Source organism: Seriola lalandi, unplaced genomic scaffold, assembly GCF_002814215.2.
Source record: "Seriola lalandi dorsalis isolate HSWRI2012SDOR001 ecotype SW California unplaced genomic scaffold, Sedor1 jcf7180002054758, whole genome shotgun sequence".
Taxonomy (NCBI): domain Eukaryota; kingdom Metazoa; phylum Chordata; class Actinopteri; order Carangiformes; family Carangidae; genus Seriola; species Seriola lalandi.
Genome location: NW_019525311.1, coordinates 554,759 through 575,098, shown reverse-complemented (window position 1 = coordinate 575,098; position 20,340 = coordinate 554,759). Strand labels below are relative to the sequence as shown.

At 39.3% G+C, this 20,340-nt stretch overlaps 1 protein-coding gene across 2 annotated transcripts in view; it reads right to left on the bottom strand.

Moving 5' to 3' along the window:
- Positions 1-20,340, bottom strand: part of stxbp5l (syntaxin binding protein 5L) — a 135,705-nt gene that overhangs the window by 45,068 nt on the left and 70,297 nt on the right. For both annotated transcript variants that reach the window (XM_087178941.1, XM_023424892.2), the window contains exons 5-8: positions 18,054-18,188; positions 9,811-9,874; positions 6,814-6,897; positions 2,035-2,158 (exon numbers count right to left, since the gene is read on the bottom strand). In XM_087178941.1, coding sequence (XP_087035067.1) covers positions 2,035-2,158; positions 6,814-6,897; positions 9,811-9,874; positions 18,054-18,188 — 407 coding nt within the window. The remainder of the gene's footprint in view (positions 1-2,034; positions 2,159-6,813; positions 6,898-9,810; positions 9,875-18,053; positions 18,189-20,340) is intronic.

The window sequence follows — 20,340 nt, the reverse complement described above, 5'->3', positions numbered from 1 at the left end:
GACCAGAATTTATTTTTTACTTCTTAATTCAAACAAAACTTGAGTTATTGTACATCCTCAGATACATACATAATACATTATCTGATAATATAGTTACTTTGGATGCCATTACCTTTCCACCTGCGCAATATTGCAATAACTAGAAGTATCCTGTCTCAATAGCTGAAAAACTAGTCCATGCATTTGTTACCTCCAAACAGGACTACTGTAATTCTTTATTATCAGGATGTCCCAATAGCTCCCAGTTTGGGTTGAGGTCAACATCCTCTCTACATTTAAGATTAGGCTTAAAACTTTCCTCCTTGATAAAGCTTATAGTTAAGGCAGGCTCAGGTGAGCCCTACCCCAACAGTTACGCTGCTATAGGCCTAGACCGCTACTACATGTCGTTAACTTCATATTTTCTCTCTCCTCATTTGCAAGAATCCCTGCCTATCTCTATCTCTGACTGTATATATATCTATTAAATCAATCCAAAACAGTGCTGTTGCAGATTTATTGTCGTGATGAAAATCCTCTTTCAAATGTCTCTAAAAGCTTATAATACAAAAAAGTAATGCAGGCTGCTGGATGAATGCTGTGGCTAATGGCTTTGAAGTGCCCTTGCCAGTGTTGTTACTGAAATATGCAGAGGTAATACAATTATTTTATGTTGTTGGTGAAGATCTCCCCTCCAGCATGTTGGGCAGCAGGCCTCCAGTCTTCCTCTAGCTTACATCACAACATCTGAGCACAACCAGTGACCACAGTGTCCAGCAAGTGAAGCATAAAGCAAAAACAAATGAGACAATACAAAGTCAATGTGTGCATGAAGGCATTTAAATCACAGAAGTGATGGGTGTCATAGCGTGACGCTTGACTTGCTATGTGCTGTCAGAATTAGTTCATTTATTTATTAATAGAACGGAGGGAGCGCACTGTTCACTCTTCTGTTTTCAGAGCCTAAATTCACCTCTATTCATTTTCAGCTCCCTCTATCACATTCCTTCCCCTTCATTTCACTCTCACCCTGTGTAATACGTAGTATCTGACAAATATCTGGCACATAAACTATCTGCTGGAATTTAACCATGTTTAGAGGCTTGCTGCCCTGTCCCTAACATTCATCGCCCACGTCCTTCCCTCTTGCCTTCCTGTTTTGTGATTTTGCCTGAGACCACAGATAACAAGTCACAGTGAGGAACTATTCGTCACCAGAGATCTGACAACATAACGGTGCCCTGCCAAGACACAACCCGCACCAGAGTAGGAAAGAAACAGAAGGAAAAGTAGTCAGAGGAAGACTACTTAGTATTACATATGGCGTAGAAATCATTCAAACCAGCATTCTCATATGACATGGCAATGACCCGCATCACATATTACAGTGACTTTCAGATTTGCGTTTGTCACATTTGTAAATGTGCTGATACTTGACAATGAGCTTGGGTTGAGTAATACTTTACACAGCCAGTTGCGTTGTGCAACAATCCCTTGAAAACCAGGAGTGGCCCAAGAAATTTGATGACAATGTTTATTTAATTATGATGCATCCCAAAGAGACAAATCCCTTTCTTTTACTATTCTAAGCGACTCACAGAGGTGAGGTAGCACTTAAAGGTATATCAACTGTGTCTGTTTCATGTCTAAACAATGTCACTGAAATAGTTTTGCACACTGTAATACTCACAATGCCATATGATATGATTTTGCATAAAATTGATTTTGTTTTAGTTTAAAGGTTTAACCATTTTTACACTCACATAAATACAAACATTTGCAATTCTACAACCCAGAACTAAAATAAACAAAAAGATACAGTTCCTTTATGGCCACATGCTCTATAACTGTTTGAAACTCACCCCATCAACCTGTGAAATATGAATTAATTCTAAAATTAATCCAACAAATTAGAGGTTTATCCTCATGTGCAGTGTGTTCTATTTCTGTCATCAATATTAGCTAACAACTCAAAGACCCAGTTTTCTTGGGAATATCAAAACCTAATTTTATTTAGTAATTAAAAAAAAAATTATGTGTGGGTGTGCATCTTACCGTGAGGGAAGGTGACCTGGAATGGCTTGGTGGTGTTTCTGAGGTTCCACAGCGTCAGACTGCCGTCTGAGTGACTGCACATAAACTGCTTCCCTTCATGATGCCAGCTGACTGAGTGGATGGCCTGTACCATTGATAGAAAGAGAGCAGATATTTTACAAACATGTCTTATATACTGTATGTCAAAATGTTTAAGATTAGTTTGCAATGTTTCAGAAACTGTCTGTATTTCAATTATGAGACACAGGTAAGAAAGAAATTAACATTTTTTTCAAAGAATGTTTGTAATTCATGTCTCCATCTAAATATAATAACAAACTAGAATTGCGGCCTCGCGGTTTTTCTGCCACAGCCACTTAAACAGATTATATCCCTGTTTATCGAAGTGTGAAGTTTTCTCATAATTGCTGTGTGAAGTCTTGAGTTATGACTAAAAAAGTGTTTAGTGCGGTCAAACTGACCTTGACCATTGACCACCAAAATCTAATCAGTTCATTCTTGAGTCCCAGTGGACATTTGTGCCAAATGTGAAGGGATTCCCTTGAAGAGTTCTCGAGATATTGTGTTCACATGGCCAAAACCATGTTTCGTGAGGTCACAACAACCTTGACCTTTGACCTTTAGCCACTAAAATCTAATCAGTTCATCCTTGCATCCTAGTGAATGTTTGTGCCAAATTTGAAGAAGTCCCACCAAGGCATTACTGAGATATCACGTCCACGAGAATGGGACTGATGGACGGATAACCCAAAAACAATATGCCTCTGGCTATGACTGTCGCTGGTGCGGAGGGATAAAAATGCACTTGACAGTATGCTTATGTACACTGCTACAAGAGCTGCTGTTCATCTGACAGCTCTGGACCACAATCCCATTTTTACTGCATGTAGCACAAAATGTGTGTATCTGCGGGGCTTTGATGGGGATGTTAATGTATTTCTCTATGCTAGCTTTACAGCTTTCACTCCCATGCTGCTTAGTGATGGGTGAGCTGACACACCTCCGCCATGCAAGTGAAGAAGTGACACGTTCAAGACAAAACAACACCTGACAAAGCACTAATGAAGCCCAGAGCACAAGTCCACCTTCCTTTTGTTGCTATGCATTCACATATATTTTAAGCCCTCAATCTACCCACTACATGAAATGTCAAACAGTCTTGTCCACTTGACTAATCATTTAAACAGGCCTACTTGATGGTCCACCTTTTCTGTCACTTCAGTGTTGTCTCAATGCTTTACCACACCAAAACCCACCACTGTCATACAAGAGGGATGACCCAGGCCAAGTTTGGAGAGGTCATTGAGAGATGTGACACAGAAAACAAGACACAACTGTGATGATCTTCACTGCCACTGAAGCACACTACAGGAATGGAAACCACACGAGAACCTATTAGCATTTGGAAATGGAGTGCAATATTAATACATGGCCTCTGTTTATGCCGGAATATGTCTGTAGCTCTGCATAATGAAACCAGTCAACCATATGAATACTTTGAACATATCTTGGTCAGTTATAATTGCCACTATAATAGTGTATTTCTTGTCCTTTTAACATACATTGTACCTTGGCAATTTGCAATCTGCAATCTTTGAAAGATATTTCTTTTGAGATATAGCCTTACATATCTTCTAAATTAATCTTTCCTCATTTGCACTTGCAGTATTTGACAAATGGGATACAGCCTAGGTCACGTTTTCTCAGGAAAGCAGGAGAGTTTTAATGTGTCTCACATTTTTATTCACATAAGGTTAAAGGTCAGCAGAAATTTCCATTGGAGCTTTGTTCTAATTAGCTAGAGTAAAATAATAATTCTTCTCGGACAAATGGGACAATTATTTGGGTTAATTAAAGTACATGGAACATTCACATAAGTTTAAAAAGGTCATAGCCTGCTTAAACCTTCCATAACTAAGCTACAACAGTTTCTACTTACAGTTGGTTTCCTTCACATAATTCAGGATTTAACTACAAGAGCACAAGTATAAGGCTTTTCAGTTACATCAGTAAGAGCTGCTGTAATTCAGGACTTCCGTCTTTGTCTTTGTGAGATTTAAGTGGTGGAGTTTTTTTGTAATCAGCTGAAGAGGTGTGAGACAGAGTTGCTCGAGGTGATGCACAGGAGACCACCTTAATGAATGTGAGCAGGTGACTCGTCACAGGAGATGAGACATGACAGCGGATATCGAGGATCAGTGCTACGATGTGAAAATGGGTCTGAGGCCACAGAGGTTTAAAAAAAACAAATTAAATAAGACTGATGTATGTGTTTGAGAGTGTTTGTGTATGTGTGTGCACGTAATGGAAATACTGTATGTGTTAAATGAGACCAATCTGAAGCTATTCGATAAAAACATGTTTTTTGTAGTTTAAGCTGTGGACTCGAAGATGAGTTGTATATCTAATAATGGGAAGAGCAGGCGGTTCAGGCATTTGCTCATCTTCATCCAAGTTGTATTTTTGGCAACTGCTAAAAAAAATGGAATGGTATACTACACACTATGTTAGACCAAACCAAACATCTTAGGCATGAAAAATACCCTCTTATGTTACGTTACACGGCTTACTGCTAAATGACAACAGACACTATAGTTTTCACCTGTTTCAGCTGACAGTTCTGTGAGAGCTGTGAGAGGCAGTCTGGACTGGTATGAACATGCCTGGGTCCTCCAATTACTGACTCCTATTCAATTAGCAATAATTGGATGCAGTCAAACAGCTAGTGAAATAGAGCGCTTGAGGACAAAGCCACCTTGTTGAAAATAAAAAAAGTTGATGCAGATCAAAGACGAAAACATTGTGTCGAGATACAAAGTATTGGCAAAGAAAAAGGTTAATCTAAGTGATGGGAGAAAGGTGAAAAGATCATGGAGACTCTTAAAGGTATAGTTTGGGTTACTTGAAGTGGGGTTGTGTGAGGGAGTCATGCATAGTCAGTGCAGTATGTTTGGATCAGCATGCTGCAGAAGCAGAGTTATGTGCAACTGTGCACTGGGCCAGTAAAAAAGAACTCTTTTAGACACTTTCCAAAGACGCCCACCGAAACCATCCTATATCTGTTTAAATGTACGCTTCATTTAGAATATTTTCAGCACTTTATATTCCTGTCAAAACAAAGTGAAGTTTAGCTCTTTCTGATTCACTCAGCTAACCTGTGGTTTTGGCATTATACAGTGTGCTGTAGGTGCGCTTGTTTGTAGGAATACGGTAGTTCAGCGGTTGTGAGAAATGTTGTCCCAAAGCAAAGTGCTGTTTTGACAGGAACATGACGCGCTCAAAGAATTCTACAGGAAGCGTACATTTAAACAGATATTGGACTGTTTCTGTGGGTGTTTTTAAACGTGTCTAAAACACATTTTTTCTGTTGGCCCTGTGCACAGTAACACATCATTCTGCTACTGTGGCATGTTCGCAGCTGCCTCTCATAAGTGGCAGCCACTGATCCAAATCTACTGCAGGTAATACACTGGCTATGCATGACCACCTCATACAACCTCACGTTAAATATATATAATAAAGATCAGGTCTATGTGTGATTCAAAAAAGATCAGTGGAGCAGACGAGCAGAATCACTCGTTGAATGGTACAAAAAATTTGCTTCTGGACTGAGAAGCCAGGCTACTGCTCGCATGACAGAGTCTAATTCAAACTCGTTTCTGTTGTCTGACAACAGAAACAGAAAAACATGTAAATGAGAACAGCTCTATTGGAAATTGAACTGTATTAAAATACTGTGTATGAGTGGTTTTGAAGCTCGGAGTGGGTTGTTTCGCTGCCGCCATCTCACCAGTACCTAACCCCGCCAAACTCCCCGCTAATCCAAAAATAGGCAGATGAGGGGCGTGTGTGTAGCTAAGACTTCGGTGAATGCTGGCTTGTGGCAAGCACACGCTCACCCAAATATCACTCAAAGGGCCACGCCCTTAATTGTGTAGAACTGTAAGCATTAATATTAGTCAGTAATATAAAACCCCCCCCCCCCCGTACAGTTGTCATGAAGGAGGAAATTAGCCATAGACACTGAAACAGTTTTTTGTACCAGGCTGTAAACACGTTTATTTATTATTATTAAAGTTGGGCATTTTAACATGGGAGCCAATGGGAATGACTGGCTTTTGCAACCAGCCTCAAGTGGCCATTTGAAGAACTGCAGTTTTTCATACTTCTGTGTTGGCTTCATTTTTCGGCCTCAGAGGTTGCCGCTTGATTCTGATATAACTGATGCTGTAGCAGCATCTATGCTAACCTCTTTAGGGTTAGCCGCCATTGTTGTTAACAACAGTAGCTTCTTCCTGTCGTAACACCCAAGACCCACCCGTAGCTGCCAGTAGATCCTCCCTCATAGGATGCTGATTGAAGCAAATAGCTTGGAGCCTGGCAAGATGGATTCCTTTCCAGCAGCCTCACAAGGTAAGGTGTCATGGAAGGCTTGTAAATTTCTACTAACATCAATCATGCACCACCCTCTGTGTGAACATAACTCATTTTTGTTGCAATTTCCTGCTCTCCACCACTCAAAATTATACCACATACTGTATATTCTATTTCCTGCTGCTATGAAAAGGCATCCCCATGGAGAACAGTGAAAAAAGTGAAAATTCATTAATATTATAATCCAAGGAAGACTGAAAGTGTCTGAAAATGCCCCCTTTAATATCAGAGTAACACATTGCCTATGAAAGACTAGACCGCTTTAGAAAAAAAACTGTTTCACCTGACAGCTCCTCCGCTTCAGTTGTTGAGTTTCTTGATACAGCAGTGCATAGTGGAGCTCACCTCATCATAGTAGATTCTGAAGTCGGCCCTCTTGGCCCGGAGGTCCCACTGTACAATCGTCCCGCTCTCAAACCCTATGAGCAGCTGTAGAGGGGAATGACAAGGAATGGTAAATAAAGAAGTGATGAGAGATATAAGAGCAGAGCATGCATCAACAGTACCAATGCAATTTATGTAATTGCACTCTTTGCTGTAATGTAGGGGAGCCATTTTGCCTGTGGCCTCCCAAAATACTTTCCCTACTCCTCCTTCCTATTTTAAGCCTTCAGTGCTCTTATTCAGACAAAGTTGTTTGTGATGGCAGTTTCTCAGCTACCCTTCTTGTGAGTTTCATGGTTAGTTAGGTGTGATTTTAAATGTGTTTTACTGAACATATAGACAATTTATTTCACCACCTGCATGGGTCTGCTTTCTGCCTTAACATGACATCACTTCAACATGGGGTTTGTTTTTCCTTACAGTCACATAGATACTGAGGATGCTCCGATCATGTTTTTTTTGCCACCGATACTAATCATCTACAAATGAAATTGGCCGATTTTTGGCATGCATTGCAGATTTATTGATTTACTGTACACATACACACAATCCTGTGCTAATGCCTTCTCACTCATATTAGTCACATATTTATATATAACCGTTGCTGAAAAAAGGCACCCATAAACACAGAGCTCCCACATGCACTTACAAAAAGAAAACTTCACAAACACACCCACACACTACAAAACAGTTACACACATACACACTCAGTCAGTCAGTCAGTCAGTCAGTCAGTCTCTCACTCACTCACTCACTCACTCACTCCCTCACACACAGGATTGGAGGAGAGAGTAAAGTTGAAACAATCTGATCACAGATCAGAGGACAGGGATCAAGAGGGATGTTGCAGGAGCACAGCCTGTAAGGCAGAATAGAGGAGACAACTTTCCTGCTGAGAGGGAAAGACTGTGTGACATCTTAAAACCTAAGATAAAAAGTAGGCAGGTGAAGTAAAAAGGAAAACCTGCTCCTCCGCAACCCCAAAGCTCAGCATTAGTAACTACAACAGTCACAAATGTAAATAAACAGGTAAAAGGAATGAAGATATCCTGTAAAACATGCATAAAGAACACACACTATATAAACTATACATATTACAAGACGTAGAGAAAGTGCTTTTGAATAAAAGGTGATTTTTTCACTGCACAGAAAACCTTTTCATACATTGAAATATCACCACAAGCATTAGCATCACTAATATTAATATTACAATAGCTGTATTCAATTAACTTGAGCCATGATATTATATTATGAATTCTGACTAACGCATCAAGACGTACTTATAATTGCTATCAGTTACACCATTTTCTGTTCCTGCTTATGTCTGATGGGAAAAAGTCTTTTACAGCTGCAGCTGAGGATTAATATCACAATAAATTAATCTGCTTATTATTTTTTTGATGAACTCGATAAACAACTCGATAAAACAGTGAAAAATACCCAATACAATGCCCAAGGTTTGTGTCATCAATTTGTCTCTTGTCCACCCAACAGTCCAAAAGTAATCTAATGTAAGACCATGTACTATAATGTACATTTGAGAAGCTGAAACTATGTTTTATATTGTTTGCTTAAAATTTGATTATTTGAAACGATTTGCAAAATAGTTGCAGATTAACTTACCAATGAATCAACTTATCACTGTAGTTCTGTCTGTTCAGCTATTTTATAAAAACACAGGTCTGATTCACCCGTGGTTTATAAAATTAACCTGTTACACATCCAACAGAGATATAGTAACATGTTTTTGATGGACAGACCCTTATATACACTAAATGGTGTCCATAACAGGCCAGGGAGCTTGCACAGTCGGTCCTAAGAAACCACTCATCCTTGTCAATTGTTTCTTTCCTTTTTGCTGCTATAAATTCTGCTGTAGTGTAAAAGAACATTTGTGATGCCAACATTGATGGATTCTTAGTGAATGCGAGCGGCCACTGATGTGTAACCACGTGTGAGAAAAACACTTTTTTAAACACTAGGTCACAGCCTTACATTTCATTTTACAATATCCTGAAATTCTCCAACACAGTCAGACCTGTTTTTGGATTATGTCTTGTAAGGCTAAGCTTAGCAAAAGTGCCAGCATTATTTGCAACAGAGCTTATCATTATTAGTATATTGTTTCTTGCAGAGCACAGATGATTAAAATTAATTTTGTAAGTATTAATATCTATTCCCTGCTGTCAGATTTACTTTTCTAGTCATAATTAGGAACTTGTACTGTAGACTATCTATTTACCACAACTTGGAGTGAATATGAAGCACAAGATGCAAAGGTTTTGAGAAATAAAAACAAGTGTAGGAACTATTGATAGTCTTTTAGGTTAGTAACATTAATGCCTCAGTTACTTTTCTTCATACTACTTGCAGCACTTTGTCTTTCCTTGCAGTGTGTGACTACAGTGTGAGACAGCAGCTGTAATCTTGCGTCTCATTCTTATGTCTTCACAGGTTGTCAAGACTGCTTTGACCCAGCGGCAGCAAAATCCATTGGGAAAATCAATATGGTCTTCAATGACCGCTCTTTTACAGCAACCCCCACCTGCCACTTTTCCTTCCAATTTGACTGCAATATGACCCTGAAAAGCTCCATGGTCCTCAAGGGATATTACCTACAGGCGCCTCACACCTCTTTTCTTCTGTGTGTATATGTGAACACCCGAGGGACAGAGAAAAAGAACATGAGAGCATCAATAGGAGGGGCACTATAGAGAGAATCCTTTTCTGTCAGTGGGCCAGAAAGAAAAGCTGAGAGAGTGAGAGGTGAAGCAATTAGAAAAAAAATTACGGAAGTTAGAAAGACAAGAGAAGCAAGATTCACAAGCGGCAAAGAGGAAGGAAAAAGGAGAGAGCCTTTAATGTTGTACAATGTGGTAACGTTAGAGTTGGTGCTTGAGGGGGAACCAAGGGGGAACCAAAGGGTTGTGCCGGTGTTTCTTTTATCTACCTACTCACCTTCCCTTCATCCTTTGGGCTATCGCTCAAATGAACCACAGGTCCTGGATGAGTTTTAGTTGATCTGTGATGAGAGTGGAAGATAAGAGAGAGGAGAAGAGGACGATTACACTTTGTTTGGAGAGTACATGTAAACAAAGAGTAATGAGTAACTTTACAGTTTTACTCTGCCCATACAAAAACATACTATGTAAAACATGATGCTAAGTAGCATGGCACTGTACTGAAGAAAACATTGATGCCTTTCAGCAGGGAGCAACAACAACCAAATGTTATAATATTAGATAGTATTTTTTAAAGTGTTTGTGTTATAATTGTAATTTCCAATTCATTTCCTCCAAACAATCTACTGCATTAATTAAATAAACTGTTACACACAAAAAAAAAAAAACCTTACTGCTCATGAATTCATCATCAACTATAACAGTACAGGCCCTAACAGGTTGGCAGTTAAATATAATGCAATACCTTTGTGGTGACGCAAGAATTACATGACACATTAACAAATAAGGCAACACAGAGATGAAGAACTGCACAAAAATTCTTGCTGTTACTTGACCATCAGCACCATGTCACAGTTAAACTTCTACACATTACTGTTATATTAACCAAACCAAGAGGAAAATATCAGTGGAGTGAAATACTTTACTTAAGCACAGTTTTAAGGTACATTTGACTTAATTTGATAATTTAAATTGCTAGTTACTTTACAGATTCAGATTAAAAATACAAAATATAAGCAACAACAAAAAAAGATGTATTACATTATTCAACATTTTTTTTTGTTTATTTTATTAGCTTAACTTTACCAGCTGCAACATGAAAGGGTTAGATGTACAGTACATATTATTGCATCTATGATTACAAGCCAATAATATAATATGCATGTTACGACCCCTGTTTGCAGTTAGGGGAAAAAGGGAAGCAACATGAAACCAGGTGTTTTAGGTAAAGCAAAATGTATTATGTAACTGTGGAGGCACAAACAAGGTGAGAGGACAACTAAAGGAGGGGACCAGGGCAAAACAGATGCTGCTCGACTCAAAAACAAAATGTAACAAAAGGAGGACTCTACCCTAACAGAGTTGCTAACTTACTTTCTAAGTAAAAAGGAAAATGAACCAAAAGAGCTTGACTACACTAATTCCTATAAACCAAAAGATAAACAAAAACACATTATTACTTTTGGTACTTTAAATATATTTTGATAATACTTGCATGGATGTCATGAATGCATGACTTTTATTTGTAACAAAATATTTCTTTACTGTGGTATTGCTATTTTTACCTAAGTAAGATTAATATGACTGCTTCTTCCACCGCTGGGAAATATAGAATGCAGCTGGATTTACCTCCAAATGAGAAGACTCAGGAGAATACTTTGCCTTAGTGAGCCATATTATCTGTCAATAATGGGATCACGACAAATTAGACGAATGCAGATGTCATGGTTTGGATAATCAAATGTTTCCGACCAAAACTTTCAGCAGAAGAAAATCATTTTTCCAAAGGCCACTTGGTGACCAGCTAACTTCACTGTAGCAGCATCATGATATTTTAGCATCACGGCTGAAATGTGAGCTGATCTGGGACGCTGAGGTAAAGTGTGACTGACACGTTCAGAAGGGGACATTTAGTTCTGCCTGCTGCCGGAGGGTGATAAAAACATGAAACCGCGGAAAGCTCTCCATACATTTTATTCAGCAGTAAGAAGCAACAAACCATCCGCAACACACCTGTCCAATCGGTGAAGTGCCACAACCGGTGAATGCCAAAAGCAAATCTTGCTACACCAGCCATCCAGAACAAAATAATACAATAAGCTGACGCACACTTTCTGATGTAACATGCATATACACTTTTGACCCCACAGCTCCTGTTGTACATCAACAAACCCATGCTGCACGACACACACACACACACACACACACACACTGCCGTTGATAACACTAATTTCTTTTCGACTGAGTTTATTAGTATGAAAACAAGTTAAGAAGTTGTTGGAGAGAAAATATTTGCAGCAGTTATTGAATTTCGGATTCAGTGGGCTGTAACTGAGGGCGAAGGCTTGCTATTGTATGTGAAGGTCATTTTTTTTGCTGAAGAAAGTCTTCGCACTGTGGAATCAAATATGTGAAAAGAGTTGAGTTATTGACTGACTAAGTGACTCCTAATAAAGTTTGCCTTTAAGCCAACAAGGCCAGTCTTTGAAAACTACAAAAATGGAATCAAAATGTTATAAGAAAAAATTCACTGATGACTTGCGTGTTTCCTCCACCTCCGCTACCAGGGCTAAACAATGGACGCCAGTTACAGGGGTCTCCATCACCTGTAATGTTAGCTAAGCGTCACCAGACAGCGTTTACTGTATACCTGGGGCCACAGCCTCGGATTTAAATCGGACATAATCTTCGGGTGCTGGAATCATGGAGGGAAAAGCAGGGAACCCAAACCCACTCCACCACAGCTCTAGTTATATCAACATTGTTATCCATGCCAGCACTTATGATGTGAGGATGAAGCAGTCAGAGATCACGAAAGCTAGCCAAGCCAGGATGTTTGAGTTTGCCAGAAAGATGAGACTGCATCAATTTAACAGTGTCTGGTCTCCCATGTGGGGTAAATGTACAGTAGGTTTACTTTCTCTGAACCGCTGGCTGGCTGATCATTGTCGCGAGCAGGGATTTATCATTGTGGCTAACTGGCCTTCTTTCTGGGGCTGCCATGACCTGCTACTACCTCCTAATGGAGTAGGCGCTGCTATTTCATCTAGAAATGTAGACAGGTGTTTTCGTCAGGTTTGACATTAGGGATTTAGTGTTCAGCAGGTCACAGGAGATTAGACAGCCTGCTAGGGTTATAGGAAGTGTGGCTTTGGAGTCTGCTAGTTTAGAAATTACATCTACTCAGGTAAACAGTGTGCAGACCATCAGCCTCACAGTCAGATTGAGAACACTGAGACTGTCTCCCTCCCCTGCCATACCACTCATATGTTACGCTATCCTATGAGCGAGAGAGAAAGAGGAGTGACCAAATCAGCGAGCGTGTCCCGTTTTCCTGCCTCGCTCCCTCATTGACTCCAAAAGTTCTATTTACCACCATAAAAAGGAGCAGGATAAGAAACTGAACTAAAGGACGTGTTCTGTCTGTCTGTCGATCTCCTAATTTACTAAGACCAAATCACAAAGAATCGTAAGAGGGCTGCTGTCATTCCATGTTGCGATGTTTTGGAAACCTTACACGATGCTGAATTACTAATTACTTAAGGAAATGGACTCAATCATGAGGGAATAATGATCGTCGTGGAGCTAGTGAACCTAGCTACCTCTTAATGAAGCTTCCCCTACTGATTACACTAATGCACATGTTGCTCAGGCTACTAAGTAAGGTGGGGGTGTGGCCTGTGACCCTTTAAGTAGAACTTTTCTGGCGATTATTGACACGCTCTCTCTCTCTCTCTGCCCACCCTGAGTCTGGTTCTGTACAAGGTCTCTGCCTCTTAAAAGGAAGTTTTTCCTTGCTACTGTCACCAAGTGCTTGCTCATGGTGGGAATTGTTAAGTCCCTGTAAATATTATAAAGAGTACTGTCTAGACCTGTTCTATATGAAGTGCCCGGAGATAAATTCTGTTGTGATTTGCTGCCATATAAATAAAAATTGACTTGACTTGATGAAATTTGTGTTTACTTCAATATATTCTGGAAAGTTGTGAGGCTGTAGACGTACTGCTGAATTGTATGAAACATCATTCTTACATTACTGATTCTGTCACAAAGAATTTATGGTAATTAACAATAAACCAACTGTATTACCATTCCTCATATATGATTGCTTCTCTAATACTCCTTTAGAGGTGTACATTACATTAAAAACATTACATCACTTGTGTTGTAATGTTGAGTACAAAACCTAACAATGAATGTGTTACTTGGATTTCCAAGAACTCCGTCTTTTATCACTGTGTTATGTCTAGAAACATTTCATGAAATAAATGGATGGTTTGTTGTGATTATTGTCTATGTGTTCATCAGTCTCCAAGTCTACGGGGGCGGTAGTGGGGATGATTTATACTAGAAAAATATCTACACAACAAGCGGAAATGAAAATGGTGGTGAAGTGAAGTTTGAAGTGTTTAGGGCAGCAAGCTTAATTTGATGATTGGGGTTCTCTTCAGAGATATAATAGCCCTGTTAAACAACCCAATGAGGAAATTAGTCAGTCTAAAAAGCGTCATCAGAAGTACTACTGTCCCTGTCCTTGTTTAGCAATGATGTTACCAAATCACCTCAAAGACAAAGCCAAAAACCCACTCAAACAATCCTGTCTGTTGTGGCTGAGGGGATTTGAAAACCAGCCTAATTTCCCTGCCTTTTGCCGAGTACATATTGAGAAAAGCTCCAGCATTCACTGTACAGATTAAGAGGTGTGTATACAGTATTCTGCATAAATAACAACACTAAAATGAATATAATGCAAGTATTGTTTTACTCATAACTTGCATGAGGCAGAAAATGGAACGGATGAAATAGTCATAAAGGAATGACTAAGCAAATCAACTAATACAGTATGTTATCGGGAACTGGAAAACGAAGAGAAAACAGGAATGTTTTTGGTTTTTCTTTTAGCCATGACTACCACAGCTGCTGCGATCACAAACACAAATGCAAAGACACCTTGAGCTACAGCAGGACCAGCGGAGCTAAGGCAACCCATCACAGCTAAGACAAAATAATCAACAGGACAGATAAAAAGGAGGGAGGCATGGCAGAAAGTAGCGAGTCGGTTGCAGAGGTAGGATGGATATAAAAGAAGACGTATAAGTAACATAACTGCTGGGAGATTAAAAACTTGTCATATACATTAAACAAATGTTCTACATGGTCCCCCTCTTTATTGTCTCTTTCCCTTAACATCCATTCAGCCCATAGTCTACTCACAGTCTCTTTCACCGAGAATAAAAAAGGCAAAGACATTTAATCAAACAAGCATCCTAAATTTTTTTCTTCCTGTATTTTCATCTATTGTTATCATGCGTTGTAAGGACTTCATGTTGTGAGCTGTTATTCTATGTGTAAAAGACTACTTAGTATTTATGTTTTGCTTTGGTGCAACAGTCAACAATATACGACTACAGAGTTTAGGATGTGGTTCCTCTCTTCTCCTTCATTTTTTAATCCTTTAATCTGTAAGAGAATATGCATTTTACTAAGGAAGAATTCCATCTCCTCCTCTACCAGACTAAATCACTTTATATTGAGGATTAGCTGTGCACTGGGTTTATAAGACATTGTTTCTGAATAGACAGAGGGAGAGAAAAAAATTGAATAAAGTGTCTCTCAGCTTTATGAGGTGTAACAGCACCAAACAGTAGAGGCATAACAAAGAAATCATATAGTCCATATTGGTTAGCATGAATATATCTGGTCAGGTATCCATCAACTACAAAAGTGGAAAACTAAACAAGTCTTGTCCCATGTCAATGTTGTAGTTTTCCATATTTTACCATTTGACATTCCCTAAGCTTACACATATGCTTTGAATTGCCTAACCTACTATAAAAATGTTGACCATGCTTTAGTTACCTACAATAACAATTATAAAAAACACCAGCAAAACGTAAATCCAGGCAGCATTACATTTCTTTCCAACCATATTTGTAAATTTATGGCGTTATGTAGGAGACAGGGTTGTTGTTGCCATCTATTTCTGTTGTCACATATTTCTGTGCAGTGTATTTGCATGTTAAGACTAATTTAAGTGTGTTCTTTATTTTACAATCTAAACAGCAGAAATGCCAAACATGCCAGTGTTGATTACGGCACACATGATGCCAGGCATAAACATAATTCTGTTCATCAGAAGGATCTATGAACTGCAGCAGAGTGTGCATTGGGCTGCTGTGTTTTCCCATTTCCCCCTGCATCTCATTTTTATATCTCATTTTGGAATGAATCTCCTGAAGATGAAATTGTGCATTAAATATGTTCCAAACCCATTTGAATTTCAATGCGAGCCCAGCCCTCCTGTTTGGGAACAGTGGCCCCAGTTGAGTTGTTGCTATAACAGATTCTTTTGGCTTGTTTTAATTTAATGCATCTGTGAGTGGCTGTCACACAAACAAACACTGTGATGACACAAATGCACACACAGTTGTAGACACACACACACACACCAAATGTGACTCACACTATGCTGTTTGAACACAGTGGAAAGAGTGGATGAGTTCTCCCTTGCTCAGTGTTCCACCGCAGGATAAACAGAAATTCCCCCCTCATCCCTATTCATGTTTGGTCGAAAACCTCCAAAGCCAAACTATGAAACTCCCCAGTCGCTCTGTGTGTTGCTGAAAGACGATGCACCCTCTACTAGTTCAACTTCCCATGAACTCCACTTCAGAAAGGTACAGAGTGCTGACGGTTAGAAAACAGAGACTGCATTATATATTATCATCTATGCTCAAACAGAACATAATAGGGAGTGTACAAAACCCATTGTTCAAATGGTTGTGTGCTCTCCCTACTTAATGCACTTCTTATTTTGCCATCTTTGTCTGATATGTGCTAATTAAGAATCTAAAAGGTATTTCATAGTTCTGGATATAAAATGTCATCACTTAATTTTATCCCTGTAGACATTTGAGTTAAATTATGTCATAATTAGAGTATGAATTTGTTAGTAATGGCCCAAATTTTTTTTTTTGTGTTTTTTGTGAGGTCACAGTGACCTTTGACCATTGACCACCAAATTCTAATTAGTTCATCTTTGAGACCAAGTGAATGTTTGTGCTAGATGTAATGAAATTCTCTCTGGGCGTTCCTGATATATTGCACTCACAAGAACGTGAGGTCACTGTGACCTTGAACTTTGAACTTTGTACACCAAAGTTCATCTTTGGGTTCAAGTGAATGTCTGCGCCAAATCTGAACAAATTCTCTCAAGGTGGTCTTGAGATATCACATTCAAAAGTCCAAAACGACCACGTTCCCTCAAGGCCTTGCTCATCACATTCAAGAAAATGGGACGGACGGACGGACGTGCATCCAGGTGGGCAGACAATTCGAAAACATAATGATAGTAAAAATAAAAAAAACAAACAAGAAAACATTAACAGCGCATAAACATGAAAACATTAAATATAGGAGACTTTAGTGATGACTGGTAGAGGGCCCTCCCACACATACACATCAGTGTTGTGACTGCTCACTGTAGTTTGGGCTGTCACAAGGCAACAAGATGGCTTGGCATGAGAGTGACTTGTGACTGACACTGCAGCAGGGGACTTGTCAGGGTAGTGCCACAAGAATGGTGTGTAGGTGGGTGAAACCAAGAGAAACAAACGGGCATACAATGCAACCGAGCACCATTTGTATATATGATGTTGCTGTCAATCTGAAGCATAATTCAGCTACGCAGACAACACTTGCAACAGAGAAAAAGTACACGTCAACAAATTATTAAAAATTTCTATTGAAAGTAATATTAAGCACAAATAGGAGCCATTATAAGACATATAATGCAACGAGTGAATGCCTATTGCCGGCTGGAAACATTACAACGATGGAAGGATGAAGGCTGTTGATGCAATGCAGTTGTGCTTTTTTTCCCTGTAGTTTGTGACGCACTGTGACATGTACTCATCTCATTAACTAATCTCATTAACTCATTTAGTCTCCAACCGGCTGTTAAAAATATGTTTTCTCAAAGTTGTAGGAGAGATGATTCACTACCAAGTTTTGTTTGTTTTATTTTTTAATACATATTTTTTAAAATATGAATTAATTCATGGCTGTATTTGCTATATGAACAGCTAGATTACCATAATGTTCTGAATGACTGAGAAAGGTTCAGTCTAGCAAGTAACAATATAGTTAACTTAAATGTGGCCGAACATTAACATATGAATACAAACGACAAATGGGCCAACCTTAATAGTATGAGCACAAAATTGATTCAACATCCAATAATTTAGAATACAAGGCCTATATTTAAGTGTGTGCATGTGTGTGATGTGCGGAGAAACAAGCAGAAAGGTTATTTTACTGAGTATTGCAAAACAACCATCCACATATTCACCCAAAGCTAGTAAATTGCAACTCATTTTTTCACCCCCAACGTGCTGCCTGACCCAAAGCCATCCACACCATCACCATCGTCATCGTCATGACATTCGAAATCGTCACTGTAATCACAATAACTTATCATTGTTTCTGTCATCTCCAGTATTTGGAGCATTAGATACTCACAGTTCTATGGCCTTGTTCCACATGATGACATATCCAGACAAAATGAAGGACTCGATGTTGACGATGTGTGTGTTTCCGCGCTCCGTCCCCACGTACAGCCATTTACTCTGAAAGGGAAGGTGGCAAAACGTGATCCTGGAGAACAAGAAACAGAGGAGGAAAGAGACTGAGTGTTAGAATATGAGCAGTCATAAAGCAGTTTTTCCTTCAGTGTGTTTCAGGGATTGTGCTATCAGTGTATTTGAGTAATAGTAGTAGTAGTAGTAGTAGTAGTAGTAGTAGTAGTAGTAGTAGTAGTTCAGAAGGGTTACACTGTGTATTCTCGCACTTTTGTGGATATTCACATTGATCTACATCTGCTGCAAAACACAAATCAACTGATGAAGCAACCATGGGCAAGGAGGCAGTTACTCAATGAAACAATTGTTGGACAACAGACAAGGTGATTATAACTGCATTCTAGTGTTTAGCATCAATGTTTGCATTCTCCAACCATCACTATGTTCTGTACATGGCACTTGACAGACTGTACCTATCACGTCATCATCAGAAGCAACCATGGTAATGACTGTCCCTCCTCATAGAAGTCATGCCTCGACTCATTCAAGTGAGATGGCCTGAGTCATTTTGAATCAAGGTTTAATTTAGCACTCGGCAGGAAGGTTAAAATCTTTTCCCTCCACTATGCAGTACCTTATGTATATCGCCTACATTCACTCCTCCTGCCCTTTATGTTGCCACTCAGAGAACTTTTGCACTCAGCCTGTAAGCTCACTTTATGCTGCTATAAATAGTTATTCGAACAGCCCTTCAAAACAACTGCCAGAAGTAGAAGCCTGAACTTTTTCTGTGTTCTGTTACATTTCTGCACCACAGGCTAAACTGGTCCACCATTTCACACATAATCATCACTCCTCTATTCAAAGCTTCAAACAGCATAAAATCCTTATCAAATGCAGAATATTATTTCACTCAGTCTACACTTTGCATACAATATAAATTCTCAAGAATTTCTGGACCTTGACTGGATATCATTCAATTCAAGACAAGGTACAAGGTAAACCTGAGTGACTGCACAAACTGTTTATGAAGATATTTTCTATGGCTTCTCTAAAAACCTATTGGGAGTTTTCCATGACCACATGAACCCTGATTATGGATACAAAATAATTATGATATAATACCAAGGTCCTTAAACCATTATTGCTCTCACATTAGCATTCATCATCTCTTAAAGCACCTTAACCAGCGAATAAAGAGCACACACTAAGTCACTCCTGTCCATGCTGATTACCTTGGAAAGATGTGGGGGATCATTGGGCTCCAGCCCCAAAGCCACCAACCCAGCAAGAGGCAGGATTATTAGATAGAAGACAAATGAGTTGGCAGACAATTCAATAAGGATTTTAGGGGCTTGGGGCGATGACAATATTCAAACTGGTGGTGGTGGTGGTGGTGTGTGTGTGTGTGTGTGTGTGTGTGTGGAGGGGGGGGGGGGCAGGCAACAGAGGCTCATACAGTCTCCTGTCCTTTGCAACACGCACTTATCCTTAAACCACCAAATGCATGTATTTCTTTGCTTGTTTCGAGAATCTTTGGGCTCAACCTCTGTGGATTATTAGCTCCATTTTTTTTTAACATAAAAAGCAACAAATGAGATGCAATCTGAACCACTTCATAAACTCCAGCTAAACTGCCATATCTCAGAAAACATATTAGTGATTGAGTCTTGATATTTTCCATGTGTAAAAAGGTTTTTGGATGAGGCATATTTAGAAAAGCCTTTTAGCACTGATTACCTCCTTGAAATGTCACAGCAAAGACCAAATAAAAGACAAAGCTTTAAAGAAAAAAGGACATCAAAGGAAGAAACGATGAGAAGATGAAAGGATGCAGAAAGAGGTAAATAGTGGCGATTACAAATCTAGAGGGCAAAAGAGGGAAAGTCAAATTCATGGTTTTGACTCCAGACAGTCGGAGCAGGCACTATCATCAAGCCTTATAATTATCAATCAAAGAGGACAGGAGGAGACGTGGCTTTAGCCTCCAGCTGACCAGCCACTGCTAAACCAGCCGAGGAGCAAATGTCCCTAATGAAGTAAACAGATGTAGAGATTAACTGAATTGGTGACATCATCGGGGGAACTGGCGACCTCGCCATCTGCTCTGCATGAGATGTGACACAACTATTTAAGGAATTCTACAATGACTACATATATCAACAAAGACAGTCATGTTGGATACATCAAAACCACAGAGGCTTATATTAGCTCAAATTCCTGTTGAC